Source organism: Phodopus roborovskii, unplaced genomic scaffold (genome assembly GCF_943737965.1).
Source record: "Phodopus roborovskii unplaced genomic scaffold, PHOROB, whole genome shotgun sequence".
Classification (NCBI taxonomy): Eukaryota; Metazoa; Chordata; class Mammalia; order Rodentia; family Cricetidae; genus Phodopus; species Phodopus roborovskii.
In genome coordinates, this window is record NW_026126547.1 from 3,492,078 (window position 1) to 3,517,849 (window position 25,772).

Sequence of the window (25,772 nt, forward strand, 5' to 3'; positions counted from 1 at the left end):
CCTATGCTGGTTTCTCAGCTGGGGTCCCCCTTTTCAGGTCAGTTGTTTCTGTAGTTTTCTGTAGCCTGGTCTTGACTCCTTTACTCATCACCTCTCCCTCTCTGCAACTGGATTCCAGTAGCTTGGCTCAGTGTTTAGCTGTGGATGTCTGCTTCTGCTTCCATCAGCTACTAGATGAAGGTTCTAGGATGGCATATAAGGTAGTTATCAATATCATTATCAGGGAAGGTCATTTAAGGTAGCCTCTCTACTATTGCTTAGATTGTTAGTTGAGGTTATCCTTGTAGGTCTCTGGACATTTCCCTGGTATGATATTTCTCTTTAAACCTGTAATGGCTCCCTCTATTATGGTATTTCTTTTCTTGTTCTCTATTCTTCCCCTGACTCAGTCTTCTTGCTCCCCCATGTTCTCCTCTCCCCTCCTCTTCTTCCAGTCTCTTTCTCCTAACTGACTTTGCCCTTCTCCCGCTGCTCCCAATGATTTTCAGGAGATCTAGTCCCTTTCCCCTTCTATAAGGGACCATGTATGTCTCTTTTAGGGTTCTCCTTGTTTCCTAGCTTCTCTGGCAATGTGAATTGTAGGCTGGCGACCTTTTTTTTTCTATGTCTAAAATCTATATATGAGTGAGTACATACCATGTTTGTCTTTTTGTGACTGGGTTACCTCAGGATAATTTCTTCTAGTTCTATCCTTTTGCCTGAGAATTTCAAGATTCCATTTTTTTTTTTTTTTTTTTTTTTTTTTTGTGCTAAGTAGTACTCCATTGTGTAAACATACCACATTTTCCTTATCTATTCTTCAGTTGAGGGGCATCTAGGTTGCTTCCAGGTTCTGGCTATTACAAATAATGCTGCTATGAATGTAATTGAACAGATGTCCTTGTGCACTTTTTGGGTATATGCCTAAGAGTGGAATTGCTGGATCCTATGGTACACTGATTCCCATTTACCCAAGGGAGTGCCATATTGATTTCCAAAGTGGCTGTACAAGTTTGTACTCCTACCAGCAGTGGGATGTGGGCTTGGTGAAGATCTTTTCCCACTCTGTGGGCTGCCATTTTGTCTCATTGACTGTGCCTTTGCCTCACAGAAGCTTCTCAGTTTCAGGAGGTCCCGTTTATTAATTGCCAATACCTGTGTTATGTTCAGGACGTGGTCTCATGTACCAATTCATTCAAGGGTACCTCCCAGTTTCTCTTTAAGAGGTTCAGTGTGGCTGGGTTTATGTTCATGTTTTTGATCCATTTGGACTTAAGTTTTGTACATGGTAATAAATATGGATCTATCTGCAGTCTTCCATGCCAGCATCCAGTTATGGCAACATCATTTATTGAAGATGCTTTCTTTTTTACCACTCTATTATTTTAGCTGCTTTGTCAAAAATCAGGTGTCCATTGGTGTGTTTTCATTTCAATTCCATTGGTCTACTTGTCTATTTTTGTGCCAGTACCAAGCTGTTTTCAGGACTATTGCTCTATAGTAGAGCTTAAAGTCAGGAATGGTGATGCCTCCTGAAGTTCCTTTATTGTACAGGGTTGTTTTGACTATCCCGGGTCTTTTGTTTTTCCATATAAAGTTGAGTATTGTCCTTTCAAGGTCTGTGAAGAATTGTGCCGGGATTTTGATGCGGATTGCATTGGACCTGTAGATTGCTTTTGGCAAGATTGCCATTTTTACTGTATTGGTCCTGCCTGTCCAAGAACATGGGAGAGCTTTCCATTTTCCGGTATCTTCTTTAACTTCATTGTTGTGTAAGACCCTCAGAATGAAGAGTCTTCCAGTTTTGGTCGATACCCCAAGAACTCAATGTCCAGTCCAGTTGCTGCAAAATGCAAGAGGCTTTAATGAGCAGGAAACGTTTGCACAAACGGGCTCCTCCAGCACGCAGGCTAGAGAGAAGCCCCCTCCCCTGGGCCCAGGTGTTTTTAAAGGCAAACCCACAAGCTTAGGGAGGGGGTGGGACCCTCTGTCCATTGAGTACATGACCCTTGGAGGCCGGATGGTCTGCTATTAGGGTCAACAGACCTTAGGGCCTCAGGGTATGCTAATTAATTTTGTCTGGGCTTACTGGAGTTGCAGTTATCTCTTTGTTTCCTAAGGACCCAATTCACCACCTGTTGACTCACAGGAAAGGAGGGGCAGAAAGGAGGGGCATTGTGAATTCTTGTTATCTCAGGGCCTTGTGAGAGGAAGTTAGCAAATTCCAAGGAACAGATATTGGTTAGCTTTCCAGGTCAGACCGTCCTTTATTAACTTCACTTTTTGGTCTTTCAGTTGAAAGACTCAAAGTTCTTGCTATACAGGTATTTTACTTGTTTGGTTAGCATTACCCCAAGACACTTTATGTTGTTTGTGGCTATTGTAAAGGGTGATGCTTCTCTGATTTCTTTTTCAGCCCCTTTATCATCTGTATATAGTAGGGCTATTGTGTTTTTTGGGAGGAGGTTAATCTTATATCCTGCCACTTTGCTGAAGGTGTTTATCAGCTGTAGGAGTTCCCTGGTAGAGTTTTTCAGGTCATTAATGTAAACTATCATATTATCTGCAAATAATGAAAGCTCGCCTTCTTCCTTTCCAATTTGTATATCCTTGATCTGCTTTTGTTGTCTTATTGCTCTTGCTAGAACTTCAAGTACAATATTGAAGAGATATGGAGAGAGTGGACAGCCTTGTCTTGTTTTTGATTTTAGAAAAATCACATTGAGTTTCTCTCCATTTAGTTTGATGTTGACTGTTGGTTTACTCCATGTAGTTTGTTCATATACTCTTTATGTTCCTGTTATCCCTGATCTTTCCAAGACTTTTATCATGAAGGGGTATTGGATTTCGTCAAAGGCTTTTTCAGCATCTAGTGAGATGATCATATGGTTTTTCTTTTTTAGTTTGTTTATATGGTGGATTACATTGATAGATTTCCATATGTTGAACCATCCCTGTATCCCTGGGACGAAGCCTACTTGGTCATGGTGGATGATTTCTCTGATGTGTTCTTGGATTCGATTTGCCAGTATTATATTGAGTGTTTTTGCATCAATGTTCATGAAGGATATTGGTGTAGATCTCTTTCTTAGTTGTGTCTTTGTGTGGCTTGGATACCAAGGTAATTGTTGCCTCATAAAAAGAGTTTGACAATGAACCCTCTTCTTCTATTGTGTTGAACAATTTGAGGAGTATTGGTATTAGCCCTTCTTTGAATTTCTGCTAGAATTTTGCACTGAAGCCATCTGGCCCTGGGTTTTTTTTTTTGTTGGGAGATATTGGATGACCTCTTCTATTTCATTAGGGATTATAGGTCTATTTAAATTGCTTATCTGTTCTTGATTTAATTTGGTAAGTGATATCTAGCCCAGAAAACTCACCATTTCCTTTAAATGTTCTGATTTTGTGGAGTGCAGGTTTTGAAAGTATGACCCGAAGAGTGTCTGGATATCCTCAGTGTCTGTCCCCCTTTTCATTTCTGATTTTGGTTAGTTTGGATAAAGGTTTGTCTATCTTGTTGATGTTCTTGAAAAACCAACTCTTTGCTACATTGATTCTTTGTATTATTTTCCTAGTTTCTACTTTATTGATTTCAGCCCTCAATTTGATTATTTCCTGGCATCTGCTTCTCCAAGGTGAGTTTGCCTCTTTTTTTCCTAGAGCTTTCAGTTGTGTTGTTAATTCTCTAATGTGACTATTCTTCAGTTTCTTCATGTGGGCACTTAGTGCTATGAGCTTTGCTTTTAGCACTGCGTTCAAAGTGTCCAATAAGTTTGGGTATGTTGTGTCTTTATTCAAAGTGTCCCATAGGTTTGGGTATGTTGTGTCTTTAATTATTTTCTATTTTTCTTTTTTCCCAGGAATGGTGTAATTTGCATTATTCAGTCTCCTGGAGTTTGTAGGGTTTCTGTAGTTTGTGCTGTGGAATTCTAACTTTAAAGCATGGTGTTCTGTTAAGACCCAGAGGGTTATTCCAATATTTTTGTATCTGTTGATGTTTGCTATGTTGCCAAGTATGTGGTCAATTTTAGAGAAGCTTCCATGCTGCGCTGAGAAGAAGGTATATTCTTTTGTGTTTGGATGGAATGTTTTATAGATGTCTGTTAAGCCCAATTGGGTCCTAACTTCTGGTAATTCTTTTGTTTCTTTGTTAAATTTCTATCTGGTGGTCTTGTCTAGTGGTGAGAGTGGGGTGTTGAAGTCTTCCACTATAAGTGAGTGAGGTTTTATGTGAGGTTTGAATTTTAGTAATTTTTTTTTTTTTTTAATGAATGTGAGTGCCTTTGTATTTGGGACATAGATGTTCAGAATTGAGACTTTCGTCCTGATGGGTTTTTCCAGAACTTTCTGTCAGGCTAAATATATGAATATGTATTGTGGAAATCTGGTTTTGTCATGGAATATGTTATTTTTTCCATCTATAGTGATTGAAAGCTTTGCTGGGTATAGTAGTCTGAGCCGGCACCCATGGTCTCTTAGTATTTTTAGAACATCTACCTAGGACATTCTGGCTTTCAGAGTTTCCCCAGAGAAGTCAGGTGTAATTCTGATAGGTCTGCCTTTATATGTTACTTGGCCCTTTTCTTTCACTGCTCTTAATATTATTTATTTATTTTGTATATGTGGTGTTTTGATTATTATGTGGAGAGGGGATTTTTTTTTTCTTTTTTCTTTTTGGTCCAGTCTATTTGGTGTTTAGTCAGCTTTTCCTACTTTCGTAGGCATATCCTTCTTCAGGTTGGGAAAGTTTTCTTCTATAATTTTGTTGAATATTTTTTCCTGCACCTTTGAGCTGAGCTTCTTTTCCGTGTTGTATACCTATTATTCTTATGTTCGGTCTTTCCACAGTTCCCACATTTCCTGGATATTTTGTGTTAAGGGTTTTTTGGATTTAAGATTTTTTTTTTTTTTTGGTCAATGAATCTATTTCCTCTACTTTATCTGAGAATCTTCCTGTTGGTTATGCTTGCATCTATAGTTCCTGATAGTTTACCTAGCTTTTCTACTTCCAGCATTCTCTCAGTTTGTGTTTTCTTTATTGTCTCTACTTCAATGATCAGATCTTGAACTGTTTGATAGTTTCTTCTTGGCTTTCCTTGCTTTTTAAAAGAGATTTTGTTAATTTCTTGCATTTTTGTTTGTTTGTTTGTTTGTTTTCTCTTCCTTTAAGAGATTTTTTCATATCCTCTTTGAGGGCCTCTATCATTTTTATGAAGTTGTTTTAAGGTCATTTTCTTCTGCTTCATCTGGGTTGGGATGTTCAGAACTTCCTGGCGTAGAATCCCTAGACTCTCATGGTGTCATGTAAGTCTTTCTGTTGTTGGATGTGTTCTTATACTATCTTCTTCCCATCTGTTCTTCCAGTGGGTGCAGGTGTGGTCTCCCCCTCTTCTGGTGTGTATGGGTTCAAGACTATCCTTTCCTCTGTCTCTCCCGGAGGGTGGAGGGGCAAGACATGAATGGCGGCTGATGGTGGATGCTTTGTTCTGCCTCCAGGTCCCTCTGGTAGATTCAGTGGCAGGAAGCATCTGGTGGCCACAGTTCAAGGGACTCAAAGGGGGAGAGGTGGGCTTGAGTAGCCCCCATTACTCACTTCTCTACTGGAGAGAGAGTGAAGGGGCAAGACCTGTTCTCAACCTCTTATCAAAAATTCCAGGTATCCTTTGGCTTTGTCTGACTCTCAGAATCCTTCCATGGAAAGGCCTGAGCCATATGATGTGGGTACATGACCCATAGTCTGATCCTTTTTAGATCCCATTGATGGATTTTTGTCCAGCACTGCCTAGGACTTAGTGTAGATGTTGATTAAATGATTTTTGCTTAGGCTACAAAAGTAACCGTGTCAGGGGCCAGTCTTACTCTCTGGGACATACTTGTAGTTACTAGAATCCACAAATGAGCTCAAAAGTTCTCCAATTTCAACACATTTTTGCAGCTCAGTCAGTCAGAAGTGCTAAATAGCTTCCTGCTGAGAGTCCTCAGAGCTTTCTACTTAGTCTTCCAGTGGCCTGCTTCCATAGAAGAGCTCCAGCTGCAGATATTGCTGAATAAGACTAGGGGGAGTGGCGGGGGGGGGGGGTGAGAGATAAGGGGCCCTCAGAGCACTGCATTTGCCTGTGCATTACTCTCATGCTTCCCAGCCATCATGGAGAAGTTGTTCATATTCTATAATTAAGCCCCATAGACAGCATCTTAACCTGCCACCTTCATATCTGGATGCCTTGTGATAGCTTGAAACTCTGATTGAAATCTCTTTACACATCTGGGGAATAATCTGGTGCCCTTTTGATAGATAAGAGAACCATTAAAAAATGCTTGTGGGGTTCTGGTGTGGCCTGAGGCTGCTAGGATACACTTGTTTTAGACCCTGGGGAGGAAACTGTTGGGTCACTGTGAGGTTACTACAGGTCATCTGTGTATGTCCTGGCAGAAATCCAATTACAGAGAAGCAAACATGTTTTGTGGCATTAGAGTTCAGAGCTGGCATGTACTGAACTTGTTTGCTTTTCTTCTATTCATAATCAAGGGATCACAGGGCCCTTTCAATTCTGATTGACCTTAATTTGTTTCTAATCCTTTGATTTGGCTTTATTTTCCTCCCATCTTCCTTTTCAAAGCACAAGTAAATACACAAACTACTGGTAGGGGGTTGGGGGGGGGTGGTTGGGGGGCTGCAGATCCAACCTAACAAATTAAAAACTTTGAAGGGCTGTGAGGAATGCCTGCAGGAAGAAAGGGTCTCAGTCAGTTTGGGTACCCTATACGTGCCCTTTGGGTCCTGTCCTGTGGCCTGAGGATAAGAAACTTAAGCCTACCAAAGGAATGGAAAATAGCTGCTTTTCAAATACTAGGCATTTGGATTTGTTACTTCCCCATTTGGCTGTTTGCCGGGTGATTGTGGGGGGTGGTGATGAAACAGACACCCCTGCTCTCTATGTTAATCTTGCTGAAGTTATACAGCACTCTGGAGAGAAAACGCTAAGATCACCAAGAGACTGGGTCTCTTTTATGTAGGATGGTGGCTTCTGTAGAACAGAGCAAAGTTCCCTTGAATGCATGGGATTTCCTTGCTGGAATTGTGGACTTTGGCATAGACAGGGCCATTTTTTTGTTGTTGCATTAAGAAGAGGTCTTATTCTGTAGTCCTGTCTGGCCTGCAATTCATAGTTTTCCACTCTCAACTCTCCTAATGCTAGGATCAGAAATATATGGTCCATTCCCAGAGCCTGGTGTTTTGTGTGAGTCTGGCTGTGGCAGTCCTCAGGCACTGAGGCCTGACCCGGGGCATGGAGAAAGACTGTCTGTTTTGAATGTCTCACTAGCATGTGCTGTCCTTTAGACTAGGGTCTGGAGCTCTGGGGACCTGTGTGTGTTGGTGCTCACCTTTCAGGAGAGTAGCACTCCTTATGGACAAGAGGCAAGTGCCAGAAGGAGCTGAGCACAGTCATTGAGTTAGGGAGTTGTGGCTAAGGGTGGCTCAAAGTAGCTGCTGCAAAAGGTCCAAGGTAGAAGCCAGTTAGTGGCCAGTGCTCCCTTTGGATAAAAGCATTTCTCTCAGTTCTGGCAGCTGTTACCTGCTCTTTTGTAGCACTCCCTAGACCCATATGGCATCCATGTGTCTTCTTTTCTCCAAGCTGATAGTGAGCTTTAGCCCTGGATATCCTTATAGCTCTTCTTCCCATTTCACAGATTCAGGATGCTGAGGCCAGGGAGGGGGCATATCCATCATCGGCACAGATCAGGGGAGTCGCAGGGCCTGCACCGAGACCTGGATGTGTCTGAAGCAGAACTCAGGCAGGCCCTTCTGGCTCGTCTGGTAAACTGCACTGACAATCTTATGCAGTTTATCTGGTGATGACTAAAGTGAGTTAAATAGGACAGGATGACCCCAAGAAATCAGAGTCATGGGATTCTTTCTTATATGCTCCAGGGTTGGAGTTGGTAGTCTCCACATGATGAGCTGCCAGGAGCTACTAGTAGCATTACCACAGCACAGCCTTCAACTGTGTATCCACAATACACATTGGCATGTACTATCAGAGGTGGAGCTGAGGCACCCATCTTATGAGTTCTATTGTGAGGAGGCATTCTTGCTTCCAAAGGCATCTTGATATCCTAGCATGATCCTTATATATACATACATGTATATGTATGTATACACATGCATGTATACGTATATGCACACACAAATATATTCATACAGAATATGCACATTTTACATGCATATAATATATGTATATACACACACACATATATAATGTATGCCATATATGTGTCTTTTAAGATTTACTATTTTAATTCCATATATGTATGTTTCTCTATGTGTGCATATGTGTATGTGAGTGCAATGCCCCCAGAAGCCAGAAGATGACATCAAATTCCTGGAGTTATAGGAGATTGTGAGCCATCAGACAGGGGTGGTAGGAACAAAACTCAGGCCCTCTAAAATCTCAGTAAGTGCTCTTAGCCACTAAGCCATCTCTCTAGCCCTTTGATATATGTTGTGTCAAACACTACTTATCTAGGCCTGCTAGGCATGCTTTTAGTAACTTTACTTAATAGAAACACAGTGAACCAGAAAGGAACTTGGATTAATTTTCTGTTCTGGTTTGCAGGGTCTGTTGACCCACTAGAAGCACATAGGTCACATGATGCAGGTTGACCCATCCAGTGTTGAATTCTTGCTGTCTTGTGTGGTTTGTACTTATGATTTAGTCCATCTACAGTGGTATAATATGGTTTATTTAGTTTTCCATTTTAAGGGTTTTTGTATATGCTTGAATTTTGCTTCAGATCTACTTTCATTTACATGAAAGGTCTACCAACTTTCTTTCCAGTCAATTGTATGCATGTATTAGATATACATATTCCAGGCAATTATAGATATATATTTCTCTGCTTTGTTGTCTGTTCTTTAGTTTTGTTATTTGGGTTTACTTTGTCTATCATATGATATCTTCTTCCCCTATCTATGGGCCTCCCATCTGCTCACTGGAGTTGATTATGGCAGAAAAGGTGTGACCTCCTATACCTAGTAATTCACACACCCCAACTCTGGCCATAGTAATAGAAGTTAAACATACTTCACTCAAAATGCTATGTCCTATTGATTTGCTAATGACTCATACTTGGTTTCCATTTTTCTTTTTGCAACTAGAACAAAACTGAAATACTTTTGAGAATATTCTAGAACTTATTCTCTTGTTTCATAATGAGTGTGAACCCTTGGTCATAGTAAACACAGTTATGATATGGAGACAGATGGCTTCCTCTTCAGAACATTCTCACCAGTGAGCGTCTCTACCAAGGGTGCCTATTACTGCATTTTTTCCTGTCCTTTTTGAGACATGAAAGAAGAATTTGTTTCTTGTTCCCTTCTTTAATGCCGCTTATAGCTCAGGGTTGGAAAGAGTCCAGTGCTAAGTCCATGTTTAATGACTGAATGTCAAAAGACAGATGACTATTTTTCAATAGAATGCAGGAAGGAGAAAGACTTCTATTTGTCAACATTTTTTCTCAGGGTTCAACTGTCATCAAGATTTGTGAGCATTTTCTATGAGGAAGTGATCTTGGGCTTGAGTGGGAACTCTGAGCTCTTGGGATGTCCCAGTTCCTTGCGGGCAGTAACAGTACCTGCAATTAATTGAAGGCGGTATTTGGTACCAAGTTTCTCATAGCTTGTTTGTACTGTGTGAGTGCTGGATTGGCTTTTCTGAAGCAGCAGCAACAAAGGCTGCTTAACACTTTGGAAAAGACCCTACTTCTGAGAGGTTGTCATTGGAAGGTTCTAAACCTTCCTAAACAGACACAATAGACCTTCATGTGTACCACAAAAGTCTTTGTTTCCAAAGTCCAGGGTAAAAAACTTATTATGTGCTTTGGTTCAGCTTCCTTGATATTCTAAACTTAGGATGCTTCCCCTCCCTTCAGACAATGAGCTCTTGGGATAAGCTTCTCCACCTCCAAGGGGCCTTGTTTTATCTCAATTCACTGGCAATTTTATTTATTTTTTTTTATTACCAAAGCATTTTATCCTTTGTGTTTTCCACTATAGCTCAAACCACACACTGCAGGAGCCACTGGGAGGGGTTAAAATTGCTTTAGTCTCTGTCTGGAGAGTGGTTTGTGTAAACGAGGTGTAAGTTGACTTGTTTTCTCTGGAGGCATTACTTTTGTCTCGGTTCCATCACAGGTCAGTTCAAGGACACCAGGTAAAATAATTATGTCAGTTTCCAAGGGGTTAGCCAGCACAGGGAAGCCCGTCCTACTGGTCACCTTGAGGCTCATTGGAAATACCCTAGCATCATGGGAAGAAGCCAAACACAGGCTTAGTCTTCATCTCAACGTGCCCTGAAGAACCTGGTCGGATTCCTTTCATTTCACAGGTACAGGTGTAATGCCATGTTCAAAATACCCAGGGACCCAGAAATGCTTCAGCTTTCTGATATTTTCCAGGTTTTGGAAGATTTTCATTGTATCTATAATGAAATCCCTGGGGAAAGAACTTATTCCATCTAAACATAAAATTTATTCGTCTTTTATGAACTTTTGTTTTTTATACACAGCCTGAAGGCAAATTTATGCTATAATATAATAATTTTATACATGAAATAAAGCTTCATGATGTGCCTTTTTCACTGATGACATCATGCCATTGCTTTGAATTTTCTGGATTTAGGAGTTTTTCAAGTTTTTGAATTAGAGATGTTCCATTTGTCCACTCATTTCATCTTCTGTGAAGTAGGACTTCATCCATGTTGTTCACTGTTTCCCAGTTCCTATCATGGTGCCTGAAAGTTTATCCTCTGAACTCCACATGTACACCTTGACATGGGTATACTCATACAAACAAACAAACAAACAAACAAACAAACAGTCTTTCCAAAGAACAGTGTCAGTATTGATACACTGGCATTTACACGTAATGTTTTGAGGACATGTTCAAGGTTAGCTTGTGCTCAACCTGTCCAGCTGCTCTTCCATCATCTGAAACTTACAGTTTTCTTCTTTTATATCTTCCCTTATATTTTATCCATAGCCTGAAGTTCACCATCCACAGTTCAAAGATGGTTAATTTTCTGTAGTACAGTCCAAAATTATGCTTTTAATCTTTAAATAAAGTCTTCCACAGCTCTGAGGCTTTTTGGGTTTTATATTTTGAATTCTTCCCCTCAAGGATGCTAATATCTTATTTGCATAGTCTCTGCTTTTTTTCTCTTTTAATATTTTTGCCTTTAAAATACTTTAAAAGAGCACTATTATTACCTCTAACTCTCTGTGTTCAAGAACTCATGTGTAACTAGTGTCTCTTTTTTCTTGTGTGTGTGGTTTCTAAGCCAGTTATGCACAACAATTTCTTCTGTTCCTTTGCTTGAGCGCAGTGAGCTTTCACATTGTTCATCTGTCATCTTTCTGAGCTCTTGTATTTATGATGTCATTCTTCCTTTTGAAGTGCTTATACATTCTTCTATTTATTCCTTCTCTTTTCATGTTCCCGACTCTCTCTACCTTGTGTTTGGCTTACCTGTCTCTCTGCATTGTGTCTTGACAGCTGATGTCCTTTGAGAAATGGGACTCATGCTTTGGCAGCCTAGCTAAGTTTCTATGTTTGTTCTCCATTCTTTTAAATGGTTTTATTTTCCAAATGTGACTTTATTTGGTTTTCTTTTGTCCTAACCCCGCCCCCCCCCTCCGCGGTCACATCCTGTATCTCCTGGTTTTTGTAACAGGACTTGTGGCGGTTGAAGAGGGAGCTCATGTGAGACAAAAGACAGTATTTACTACATTAATTGGGCTCTGTGTTCTCCTGTGAGATTTTTGTTAAGTATTTTATACTATGTTCTCCCCATTCAGTTGGAGAAATTTCTGTACAACTTTGAATTCAATTCACCAGTACATTCTTTTTTGTTGTGTGTGTGCTGTTGGGAATCAAACCTAGGGCCTAGTACCTACCAAGAGCTCTCCTACTGAATCCCTGGCCTAGTCCATCCTTTCATCTTCTATTGATCAGCCCTGGAGGCTTCTGTGATAACACATCCTTGCTGCCCATGCTCATTGTTTGTCTCCTTTGATTGGTCCCTATAGCACTTTCCCCAAGTGCTCTGCCAGAGGGAAGGGATAAGAAGAGTTCTTTGGCTTCTTTGGCGGGTTTCTCTTCCTTAGTGTGGGTGCTGGGAAGACAATGGCGGTCCATCGTGATGGCTTTGGAGAATGTGGACTGGGTGGTTGGGATTGATCATTTTGTATTTTTTGGTTATGTGTTTTTCTTTTGAGGATCAGACAAAGACAAGTCCCCTACCCTGCTCCCTCTAATTTTCCTTTCCATACCCCTCTTTATTTTTGTCTGGAGGAAGAGACCTTCACTGTATTTCCTATGCAGGTTCAGATTTCGAGTGTCTCCCAGATTTTTTCCTATCTGAGCTGCCCTGAGCCTAAAAGGGAAGTCTCTGTGCTTGGTGTGAGATGTGACAGCAATAGGGGATCCCCTCACCCATGAAAGTCACAGAGAAGGGCCATGAAAGTCAGGTGTTAAGTGGCCTCTATGCTTTTTCCTGGTGAGAACAGCCTCCTGGGGATCAGTTTAAAGAGCAGTGGGCTTTGTGGTTGATTGGAAAGGTGACACATGCTTTTTCAAGGATTAATAGGTTCAACAGATGACTGATTGTTTTTCTTGAGAGCAGAGCCTCTGGCAGTATCCACTCCTGGTGCTTTTGAATACCCATGGGGTCCCCCCCCCACTTAGGTCAGATGATGGTGTTTAGAAAGGAGAGCCTGAAGCCTGGGAGGGAGAGAGCCATCCTGAATATCACAGGAGGCATCCCCATTAACAGGAGTATGAGTAAAAGTGCCACTCTAGAGTCTAGGATAAAGACACATGAGAAGAAAAGCATGAACATGTGATGAGGAGAGATGATGTGGACCCCCACAGAGAAACAGCCTCATGAAAGGAGCTGATTCACAGGTGCAGTGGATAGTGACTCAGTGGAATGCTTCATCCCCCAAGGCCTTTCTTCCTGGGGGCAATTTTAGATTCAGAACCACAGAAAATCCTTCCTACATGCATTCTTCCAAAGGGCAGTTAACGAACTTGTAAACTAAACTAACTAACTAACAATAAAAAAAAAAAAAAATCCCTGAAGTAGTATTCATTTAGGTTTAATTGGGTTTGAATTATAAGATTCTTGAAGGAATTTCTCTATGGAAGTAGAGTTATAATAGTTGCAGTAACTTTCATTTGCATCTTGAAATTTGTCATTGGTTTAAGACTATATTGATAATATTTGTAGTTATGGCTGACACAATTTATTTGGCAAAACTCCTTATTATATTTTCTTTGCATCTAGGAAAGAGAATAAAGACACTAATTTTTTTAAATTGGCAAGTTGTCTACACAAAAGATTTAAATAATAAAAAGGCAAATATGATGGTCATGCTTGTTACCTTAACACTTGGGTAGAGGCAGAAAGTCAACAGTTCAAGCCTAGTCTCAAATATGCAGTTTCAGACAATGCTAGGGTATATGAGATCCTCTCTCAAAAACACAAACAAACAACAAAACAAAACAACACAAAACAAACAAACAAAAAACCCCAGCAGCCTACAGAATGGGAAAAAAAAATCTTTACTAACTCCACATCTGACAGAGGGTTGATTTCCAAAATATATAAAGAACCTAAGAAACTAGATATCAACAAAGTAATCAAATTTAAAGATGGAGTACAGATCTAAACGGAATTCTCAACACAAGAATCTTAAATGGCCAAGAAATGCTTAACATCCTTAGCCATCAGGGAAATGCCTGTCAGAATGGCTAGGATCAAAAGCATAAGTGACAGCTCATGCTGGAGAGGATGTGGAGCAAGTGGAACACTCCATTGCTGGTGGAAGTGCATACTTGAACAGCCATTTTGGAAATCAATATGGCAGTTTCTCAAGGATCAATCTATCACAGGACATAGCTACACTACTCTTGGGCATATAACCAAAGGATACTCATTCATACCATAAGGACAGTTGCTCATCTACATTCATAGAAGCTTTATTTGTAATAGCCAGAACCTTGAAACAACCTAGATGCCCCTCACCAAGGAACGGATAAAGAAACTATGGTACAGCTGCAACCCTTGGGAAAGCAGACCCTGCACCTTGCTTGGGTAGCACAGTAGAGCCGAGCCTATGGGTGGAGGTGTGGATAAGCTAGCCTTGAAGTTGTGAGCATGGGAAAGCTGTCCCCATTACTCATCTGTCATGTGGCAGCATGAGTGGGTGGGGAAGATGCCCTACCCTAGCTCATCAGTGCCTGAGGCAGGTGGAAGAGCTGGCCCTGAGCTCATAAGAGCTGGAGAGCTATTCCTGCCTAACCCAGTTCCCCCTCCCTTCTCTCCTCTTGCTCTCCCCACCTTCCCCACCTCACCTCCCATCTGCTCCCCTATTAAGTCTACTAAGTCTGTCCCATCATATCTCATTGAGGTAGGACCAAGGCATCTTGTCACCCCCTACGCCCCTGTGTCTAGGCTGGGCAAGGTATCTCTCCATATAGAATGGGCTGAACTAAGTCAGTTTGTGCATTGGAGTTAGATCTTGGACCCACTGCCAGTGGCCTCATATATTCTTCCAGCTGCACCATTGTTGAGGTGTTTAGACTTCCTGCAACTTGATATGCCATGTTTTGTTGATATCCATGGGAGGCCTGCCCTTTCCTGAACAGAAATGGAGGAGTGGATTGGGAGGTGGGAAGAGACGGGGTGGGGAAGGGATTGGGAAGAGAGGAGGGAGAGAAAACTGTGGCTGGGATATAAAATAAACAATTTTAAAAAAGAAACAAAAATGGCAAATGAAATAGAAAATTTCAGCATCATTCAAGGTAAAGAGAGGATTTAATTCTTTAATTAATGGTAGTTAAAAAAAGGATGATTCACTAGAGAAAGGGGCACCTGAAAGAACAGAGAATCAGCAGATAAGGAATTGTTATGTGCTTAAAAACACTGTTTCATACTAATAAGAAAGGAACTATTTTTGCATATCAATTTGATAAAATTATGGCAGAAGTTAAAAGCTTGGCCTCCAGCCATAGTTCAGGATCCCAGACACTACCTGGAGACAGCAAAAGCTATACTGTGTCTGGGCTTCACTCTCAATGAGAGTCTACCCTGACACAAATCCAAGTTCATCTCAGCTCAGGGATTACATTTAGTCACATTCTCTCAAGAGGCCAGCCAGAGAAGTAAAGAAAGCTCATGGTAGCCAAGCAGAGTCAGGCACTTTTCTGTGATAGGTGTAAGTCCCTCAAGGCACACAAGTGGTCAGTCTCCTCCCCACAAGGACCTCCAACTGCCAGCTTCTACCCACAGAACACCCTAACTGTCCTAATGGCTAGATCCAGCCCCTGCCCTACAGAGTAAAAAGTCTAAGGTCGGGACTTGAAATCTGACCAGTTCCCACCCTGGAAATCTCCACCCTGGAAAGCCCCTACTTCCCCAATGCTGTATAAACCCTGCTTCTTGCTCAGTTCTCTGCTGCTTCTCCTGGGAACAGAGGTAGGCACCCTCCTGGGTTTTTCCCTCCCAGTAAATCTCTGGCTTGTTGTGAGGTGTGATTTTGTGGTAGCCCTTGGCTCCTGACTGCCAGGATATCTTTCCCTTCAGGGCTGTAGTACTTAACATTATAGGTGAATGGATAAATAAACTGACATTAAAGTATTAACTGTATTTCAGAAAGGCATACCTCAAAATGCTGATACGAAAAATTGTCTCTGGAAGTATTAGTTATACTTATGTACTACACATATACATGTATGTTTAAGTGAATTAAGACAATGATTGCATTCTAGCTTACTTTTGAAATTTCATACCCATGCATGTATTTATTTATAATAAGTTATAATATCAGCTTGTTCTATTAGTCTATTGATCTTGAATGTATAAACCACCTTTTTCTTTATAACTCTGTCTTAAAATGCTACAGACTGGCTGGTGGTGGCACACGCCTTTAATTCCAGCATTTGGGAGGTATAGGCAGGTGGATCTATGTGACTTTGAGGCCAGCCTGGTGTACAGAGCAAATGTTAGGACAGCCAAAGCTACACAGAGGAACCCTGTCTCAAAAAACCAAAACCAACCAACCAAACAAACAAAAAAAAGAAAGGCAACACACACAAAAAAAGCAAGCTAGCTATCATATGTCATTAAAATAATGAAAAAAATGCTTTTTCTTCATTTCATATTTAATATGAGGTACATGTCTATGTTGCATGTTTATATCCATCCCTAAATATAGAATCCTACCCATACATCCTTACCCCAACATGTATAAATTGTTCTATTGATGCATGTAATGACCAGAATGATGCAACAAGTTGCAGCCTCTTAAGTGTTCTTTTGGTTGTCATTTTTAATTCCAAGCACCAGCAAGAACTTGTATCTATTAGTGTGTACTATTAATAACTAGTACATATTAACAGCTTCATGGTGACTTTTTCACATATGTGTCTCTCTTGCTTTGATCACGTTCGCAGTCATGTATGCTCCTGCCAGGGCTCTGGGATCTTCCTGTCAGCTGTAAGGGCTTCAGCCTGAGGCTAGCCTCTGCAGCCTCTTTCTCCTTAATGAACACAAGCTATTGAGTTATCTCAGGCGGGCAGAAGCTTTTTGTCCTGTTCCCTGGCTCCAGCAACACTTCCTTGGAATCTATTTCAAAGGGCGATTTCATTTCTGTAATTACACCGGGGACTCAAATGCTATCCCACTTGTGTTTTCCTGGCTGGTCTCGCGGAGCACACTCACCGGTCACATTGACACTTGCTCTCTGCAAGTCACTGACAAGCATACATACAATGGGAGGGAGAAGGCAATGGCAGGCTGAAGAATAGAGTTCAGTTCAGAGGACCAGAAGTTGGAGTCAGAGTTGGAGTCAACTGACTGAAGACTTGGATTTACTGATTTTCAGGCAGTTTTTGGTGCGAATTTACCCACTGCCGTTCGCATGTTGTGTATTAGAAAGGTGAGATCTGAAGTTTATTCATAGTAACATTGGCTTAAGGATTATATCTCTTTCTCACATCAATTCCTAATCCCATTGTCTGTGTACTTATTTCAATTTTGGGTATTTAAGGTTAGGGCTGTGTGTGGCTCAGTGGCAATACATTTACCTCGCAATGCACGAGGCCCTGGGTTCAAGTCCTGGCACCGAAAAGATAGTTTGTGCTCTCCACATTACTTCCTCTGGGAAAGTCTTCATCGTGCCAAAAGATTGGAATACGTAAGATGGAGGAGTTTATTCCATTTCCCCAAAGCAATTCAAAGAATGAGATACTTTAACACACAAGTGCTGCTCTTTGGAAGAAACACTTTTGTAGCCTGCGTGTATTCACTTGACTGTGTTGTGCAGCAGCAAAGGGAAAGTAGGATTCTCAGATGGGGCCAGGGAGGGTGGCACTGCCTTCTCCAGGAATGCCAAAGAGATGGGAAAAATGAAAAGGAGTTGACTTGTTCGAGCATACGAAATGGGGGTGAAGTTATTTATTTCTTTTACTCCCTTAATGACGTTTCTGAAATTAAAAAACACTCTTGGAAATGAAAAGGAACAGAATCCAGGACAGGTGAGAAAGGTGATCGGATGACTCTACGGATTTGGATCTCAAGGCAAATGAGCTTGGGCTTCTCTCAGGCCCCACCCCAATGGATCCGGGAGAAAGGTTTTCCCGTCAGGCTGTTCCAGGCCCTCAGTTATGTTATGTGAAAGTGGCTTCTTGGGTAGTGTCCTGCCCTAAGAGACTCAGAGTGCAATGCAGAGGTGGGGTGACAACTCTGCACCTTGACAGAGGCATAGAGAACATCTGTCCATTGCCACCCAGTCTGATCAATAATTGCTTCTAAACACAGAAAGCTATTACACCATAAATTTATCGAAGTAAATCAAGCTTGTGAGCATATACATGGAACACAATGAAGCTATTTCAGGAAGAGCAGGCCTGAGAATTTTCTGGATATACCAGACTGAGGAAAAGGTGTAACTCCCTCAGCTGGACCTTGGGAAGAGGAGGACACGTTAGTGGTGACAGCCCTACCAACCCATCAAACCTGACCACTCAGTGTGAGTGTCAAGGGACCAATAGGCAGAGAACCTTCAACTGTCCTAGGGTCTTCAGCATGTCTCAGTCCCTATTGTTCACATGGTTGCTGTCCATCTGCCCACTGGCTCATCTCTCTGGACCCAGACTTGCTTCCCACTTCTCTACAGCCTCCAATGTCCAGCTCCTTTTACTCCTGTAGATCAACTTTGACCCCAAAGCCTGTCTCTAAGGGGGCAGCTGCAGTGATGTCTCAGGCAGAGCCCCTCCCCCCCATGCATGCCTTGTTTCTTGTGCTTGTCCTCATGGGCACTTGTTACATCTCTTTCAGACTCTGCCACAAGCCTCTTTGAAACTCTTTGAACTCTGTTGGGGACTTACAACTCTTTTGTAGCCTTGCTGTAATAAGTACAGAGATATATTTACTATATGATGTGTAATGTATGATCTGATATTAACTTTGGTGATTTAGATTGGAATAAAAGAACCCTTGCTTGCTTTGACCAGCTATCAAGGAGAGTGGGATTTCTTGGCATATTGTCATCAATGAGACCACTGTATCTTGTGAATTTGTTGTTATTCAATACATCTGACATTGGTTCATATGTGTTTCTCACATAGCATGTTCACAAATAGGGGCAACAGTGACTTTCTATAAAAGTAGTTTGGCCTGCCTGTCCACCATCCTTCAAGTGGAGGGACTATTATAGTTCCTGGAAACGTGTTCAGCATTTTGTCTTTTGTGTTTTCTCAGGTCCTCTCCCTTGCTGAATTCTTCTGGCCATGTATCCTCTTCATGATTCTGACCGTGCTTCGTTTTCAAGAACCCCCCAGACACAGAGATAGCTGTAAGTTTCATTCTGAATACAATTTTTAGATTCAAATGTTCAAAGAAACAAAATCCTCCCTCCCTCCCTCCCTCCCTCCCTCCCTTCTTTCCTTCCTTCTTTCCTGTCTAAATTATAGGACAGAAGCCTACCCTGAATAGCTGAATGGATGGGGCTCATGGGCACTTCAGGTAATTAGAGAAGTGCCTTCCAAAATGGAGGAACTCATCAGTATAAACAGTTATAGGAGGATATTGACAAAGCCACTAGATGAAAACACATAGGCCCAGGAGGCTTCTCCCTTGCCTGTTTTTACCCTCATGAATTATCAGACACAACAGAAGTAGTGTCTGGTTGTTAAGAAACTGAGTAGCATTTAATCAGAGCTCATTCTGGGACTCTGAAAAGTTGAGCCACCAATACAGGCTGCTGGAAGGTGCCAACTCATCCAGCTTTTTTTTTTTTTTTTTTCTAGTGGTCCATGTAGCCAGCCAGGCCAAAATTCCACCATTGGATGTCCTTTACCTGCTTGATGCTTTTTTTTTTTTTTTTTTGGCCATTCAAGCATGTATCTCTCCATTAATTTTTCTATTATTTATTTTTCTCAAGTTGACTAATTAATTTCCTCCTTCCCTGAAAACTAAGGGCATACTTCCACATACTCCCCAAGAACCAATGAAGCTGCAACATATCCACCCCATTCCGTGGTTTCATCAAATATCCAAAGGCCAACATAAAACCATCCATCTCTCAATTTCATATCTCTACATCATTCTATGGTTTCTATAAATATCCAAAGAATACCATAAACTGTCTATATCTCAATTTTGCTTGCCCTCAAAATCTCTTTGTAAGTACTAACACATAACTGTCTGTCTCTAGATTCTACATGTTAATATATAACTACCTAACTATAGATTCTACTTATTAACATGTAACTGCTTATCTCTAGATTCTACTTGTCAACATGTAACTACCTAACTATAGAGCCTACCTATTAACATATAGCTGCCTAGCTCTAGATTCTTATTAATACATGATTGCCTAACTTGAAATGCTTCCCAACCATTTCTTTGTTTGTTCTGTTACCCTTATTTCTTTATTAGTATGCTCCTTATAAGAGCAATTCCTCTTTCTAATCAACGCAAGTCCCCCATAGTCAGTATCTACTGTTAATGACCCTGTTTGGGCACCACCTGCCATGTCCCACAAGGTTCCATGGACTGACCTAACTGGGACAGCAGGAGAATAAAGAAAGGACAAACACATGGGTACATGGACCTATTAGCTAGATTCTGGTGGGCTGGGTTCTTGGATGGAGGAGCTACTTGTCCCTCACATTATATGCAATTGGACTTGAAGGCAGAGTCACTGCACAAAGCACCCTACTTCGGGTAATAGGTGTCAGAACTAAGTTCTTCCTTGTGTTTATATGCAGGTTACTTGCAAGCCCGGGATCTTCCCAGCCAGGGTGTTCTCCCTTTTGTTAAAGGACTGCTTTGTAACACTGGCTCAAGTTGTAGGAACATCAGCTTTGAGAGTTCCATGGATCACCATTTTCGGTATGAGAAATATAAACATCCTTTTTAGAATTCTTAGGATGGTTTTACATATTGCCCCCTCTCCTCCAAGCCCCCAACCTTTACAATGCCGTATAATTTTTATGCATACTTAGTAATCTGGGGTCAGGGACAATGAAAGGCTAGAATTCAGAGTTACAAACAAATCAGTTTTATTGCTTGGAGTCACATAACAATCGCTCCTACTGATGTCCACTGTATCTCCAGATTCATAGCATGCTAAATGCTGATGAGAAAAATTCTGTCTCCTCTTAATTATTTTCTGTAGTTAAACTCTGACTTCAAAATTACTATTACTTGCTTAGTCAATTTTTCATTTGAATGTAGTTGGAAAATGAGTAGTTTGGGGGATGACTTCTAGATGTTCTTACTGTGTATAGATAAGATTACCAAGATCTTGTGTCAAGTTGTTATCAGGTGAAAGAACAGCCAGCCAGGCACCACTTTCCTCTTGGTACTAACTATCCTCAGATGTGTGATGGCTTTACTTTGCTTTCTCAGATTCTCACAATGCCGAGATAGGCTGAGATAGCTCTTGATCTTATTTTGTATTAATCAAGAGACAAAGCAGGAGTTGGTTTAAGTGACAAGGGTAAAAATGAAGAGGTTTAACTCAGAGAATTCAAAATGTTTTGGGAACTTTTCTCAGGTGGAATAAAGGATGGAAGGAAGTGACTAGCTGATCTTCATGTTATGAGGTTTTGAGGTTGAATGATGTGGAGTTGAATTCACACTTGTTGCAATTAAACAGCTGGAGATTTTAAAACATGAAGCAAATGTTAAAATGGAAGATGTTTATTTTTCAAACTTAGATTTTTAAATTTTGTATGTTTTTCCTGGCCTGGACATATATATGTGTGCTATATGCATGCCTGGTGTCAACAGATGTTGGAAGAGGCAGTTGGATCCCCTGGAACTAGAGTTATGGATGGTTATGAGCTACCATGTAAGTTCTGGGAATCAAACCCAAGTCCTCTGTAAGAGCAACAAGTGCTCTTACCTGATGAGCCATCTCTCCATCCCTACCCTTCTGTTTTATGCTGAATCCTTCCAGATAATTTTAGACATAATGGGTGCTACTTGTATAACAAAATGCCCTAGACTGGATAGCTTTTCAGAAACACACAAAGAACATATTTACTTCTCACAGTTCTGTCTACTGGGAAGTCCAACACAGAAGTGAAAATCATGTGTTTTCTGTGACCAGGGCCTCTCACCCTCCTAGTTCAATGATGGTGAAGCTAGGAAGATGAGAGAAAATATACAGATTCTCCCTTATTTTATAAAAGCATGTTCCTTCTGTTTCTAGTTTCTTCATGACATTTATGATGAAGAGGTTGTGGATATTATCAGAGGCCTTTTCTATATTAACATCATGTGATTTCTGAGCACATGTGATGGGTGACAGTTATGATTTACCTGTATTCAACCTGTACCTCTAAAGAAAAGTCAACTTGATTGTGATGAACATATGATCTTTCAAACATATGATATTTTGATATATTCTTGAATTTGGTTTGCAACTGCTTGTTGAAAAATTTTGTACCTATGTTTGTTCAGGAAATTGGTCAATAATATTCATTTTTGTTGTGTTTTTATCTAGTTTTTTATTATCATCAGGTTTACACTACCTTACTATAAGATTGACAGTATCCTTTCCTTTTTTTTTTTTTTTTTTTTTTTTTTTTTTTTTATTTTGTAATCTGTTTGGGTGGAAGTGTTGGTGTTGGTCTGGTAGACTATTTTTTTTAACTCCAAGAAATAATTAGTTCTTCGTGTGTTCCTCCATTTTAATACTCACATTCTGGTTTGCAGAAACTCAAGGATTATAAAGTCACCCTTGCAAGTGTTTATCTCCCATTCTCAAAAGTATACTCAGTTGCAAAACTCTCCAGCATTGCAGGGATTTTAAGAACTTTAAAATGCTGCTCAGTATTGGGGGGGGCAACTTAGAGGTGAGGGAAATACGAGATGAAAGCAGAAAGAACAGCATAGGAATGAGAAAAGAGCAAGCTGTGAGAAAGAAACAAACTCTGAGGGAGAGCCTGGCTTTCAGACCCGCTCTGCCAGGCACTGCTCACTTGATTCCACATTTCTTAGGCTATGAATTCTGCTGAAGTTCAAAGTAGAAACAAAACAAAAAAACACAAAAGACTAACCAATAGCAACAATACCCCCAGCAACTCCCTTCTGACTGTCTTGGTTCACAAATCCTGTGAACATGTTTTCATTTCAAAGCTAGTTATAGATCACCATGTTTAATTTGCCCCATGAATGGCCGTGATATTCCTTATCACTCAGGTAGGCTTAACTTGGGCAGAACCTCCAGGTACATTCTGATTATGAAAATCAGCTTCCTCATTCCTGGCTTTGTAGGGCGATTCCCCGCTGCTCCAATAAGAGGATTTCAGAGTGCAACCACAGTTATTACCGACCACAGATTAAGGGGCTATATTCTCACAGTACTTTGTTAGGGAGTCACTCCTAGTTCAAGATAAAGTGAATAAACAAAAGCACAATTGAAATGTCCTGTGCTACTGCCAATCATCTGTAAGGGGCAGGCTGAAGTCAGCCCTGCCAGCATGTTCCTTGCTCTTTCCTGCATAACTTGCCTTGCCCTTCACCTAGGTTGGCAGTTTAGACTTTCAATTTTTGCTCAAAATATTGCTCCTACTAATGGGAAGAGTTTTGGGTTGGAGAGATGGGTCCATGGTTGAGAACATGTACTACTCTTACCAGTTCCCAGTCCTCACGTTGCCTGGGAGGGATTCAGCTACAGCTCCACGGGACCCGATTCCCTCTTGGCTTTGGCAGGCACCTGCATTCATAGACACACCCCACCTTTGCAAAGACATGTAATTAAAAAAAAGAAATCTTAAAAAGTTTCAGTTTGTTTTTTAATTATCCATATACCACAACCACTACTGTGTTTGTTTTTCCCAGTCTAAAGTATTTCTAGGCTCTTGATGACCCCTTTCCCTCTCTGCTGCTATCTGTTCTGTCTACATCACCCATGCTGCCTCAACTTCCAGCTTCCTAGCTGACTTTTCACCCTTGTCTTTTAAAATTTCTCAGCTGCTCAATGCCCCAGGCGTTTCTGAGTAGCTAAATCCTGCTGCTTCATCCAAAGCTGCCTCATAGGTGGGAGTGGGAATGCAACACAGGATAAATGCTGTTCTCTTCAACTCACTTAGGGTCATGCAAGACATTTCATCACAGCAATAGAAACCCTAGCTAAGACAGAAATTGGCAACATACTTGTGGGGTAGACTTGACCATATTTTGAGGAAGACTTTGGGCTAGGAAAGACATTGAGTGTTTGGAGTTTAGTGAGCTACTCTAGGAAGTTAGAAAGTCCTGCTGAGAGAAGTACAGACAATGGAAGGAAGCGGAGAAGGAAGAAAAAGTCTACCAGGGCTGTTTGTATGTGTTGTCTCAAGAGTCTGTGGTATCTTGTCTGCTGGAGCTGAAGAATTGGAAGAGACAAGGACTACTGAAATGAAACAGTCGGTTTGCAAAGCATTTGAAATCTTATGGGAAGTGTTTCCTCAGAGTTAGCACACAGAATCTGTGTTTCAGAAGCAGCAAAGGTTGTAGCTCTTGTTAGTAGCCAAACTTGGTAGTGTAAAATCACCCAGGTGGTACTGGCTTTGAAGGAGTGAAGAAGCCATGGAAATGGCTGGGCTTGACACCATGAGAAGTCAAGAGAGGCCATTGGTGAAGGTGAAGCCTTGGCTGTAGTGAAAACCCAAGAATTGAAGAGGTCATGAAGAGGAGTTGATGTTTGATACAATGTGTCAGAGTCAGAATCCCTGAAGACAGCACAGAAAGCTATTGGTGAAGGTGCAGCCCAACTACAGTAGAGACCCCAACATTTTGTAGATGCCAGTATCATGGGACAACTACCAAGGACATCAGCCAGAATGAAATGGAACCTGCCTGAGCCTATGAAACAAACCATATGTTCTATAATGGCTTTCCAAGCCTTTTGAAGGAGCCCAGAAGATTCCTAATGAGTCCCACATGCCTGATACTGATTTGACACTGTTGGGCTCGGGTTTTATTTTGTTCAGTTGTGACTATGCCATGTTTTTTCCCTCTTGAAATATGAATGCATTTAACTTATTCTGATTTTACTGAAGCCCGAATTTGAAGGTCTTTGGAATTTTAGAGGGTCTTTGAAGTTTTAGAGAGATTTTGGAGGGTTTGAACTTTGAGAGAGGCTTTGGATGTTTTAAAGAGACAAACATTTTAAAGTGTTTGAATTTTTAAAGACTTTTTTTTTAGAGTTATAATGTTCAATTCTGTAATTTTAATGTTATTATGTCATCTTGGGGCCAAATGAAAAAGGAAGGGTTCTAGTGGAATAGTGTCAAGATGACAAGGGGTCAATTATTCTGTCTAGTTTTATGTCAACTTGACACAATCTGGAGTTAACTGAGGAAAAATTGTATTTGAGAAAATGCCTTCATTAAGTGTGACCTGTAGGCAAGTCTGTAGTCCATTTTTAAAATTAGTGATTGATGTGGGAGGCCCAGCTCACTGTTGGTGGTGATTCTGGGAGCTATAAGAATGAAGGTTGAGCAAGCTGAGAGAAATCAGCCATTAAGCAATGTTCTTCAGCTTTTACTTCAGTTCCTGCCTCCAGTTTCCTGCCCTGCTTGAGTTCCTTCCCTGATTTCCCTCCTCAGTGATGGACTCTTATTGGACATGTAATATGAAATAAACCCTTTCTTACAAACTTGCTTATGGTCATGGTGCTTTATCACAATAATAGAAGCCTAAGATATGTTCCATCTGCAATATTTTTATTATTATTTTTTTAAAATTTATATAACCAAGTCCATTTAAATGAAAACGAACATTTATAGACAATATTTGGGAATTTGGGCGTTATTCTTTCCAAACTACTTCCTGCTGGTAAGGGGCGCTGTCATGGGGGAGTCTAAGAAGATGCAGAAATCCTGGCTGTAGTCTGTAAGGCCTGCAATATATATATTTTTTTAATTTGTTGTGATCCTGATTTTATCCTATCCACATAAAATTGCTCTGGCACCCTTATTTTAAAAATATATTTATCCAGATAGACCCAGGAAGCAAAGATGATTCCTTTAGATTTCAATAGGTATAGTCGCTTTATTTTCCTTGGCACAAGATGTTCTAATCAGTATCTCTGAGGTGGAAACCACTCTCTTGCATGTATTTGTCTAGTTAGAGTTGTGAGAATGAGTCAAAGAGATGCCAATTTCACAAGGAGCCTATAGGTGGACTCTGTATATGCCATCATTCCCACAGCTGCTCTGTAGTTCAGGATATTGT

The 25,772-nt window shown here is 40.8% G+C and overlaps 1 protein-coding gene across 1 annotated transcript in view; it reads left to right on the plus strand.

The window, feature by feature from the left end:
- The window catches only part of Abca13 (ATP binding cassette subfamily A member 13), a 421,036-nt gene that overhangs the window by 9,245 nt on the left and 386,019 nt on the right, over window positions 1-25,772 (plus strand). Inside the window, 2 exon segments of the mRNA XM_051200607.1 lie at window positions 18,801-18,894; window positions 20,312-20,435. Coding sequence (XP_051056564.1) covers window positions 18,801-18,894; window positions 20,312-20,435 — 218 coding nt within the window.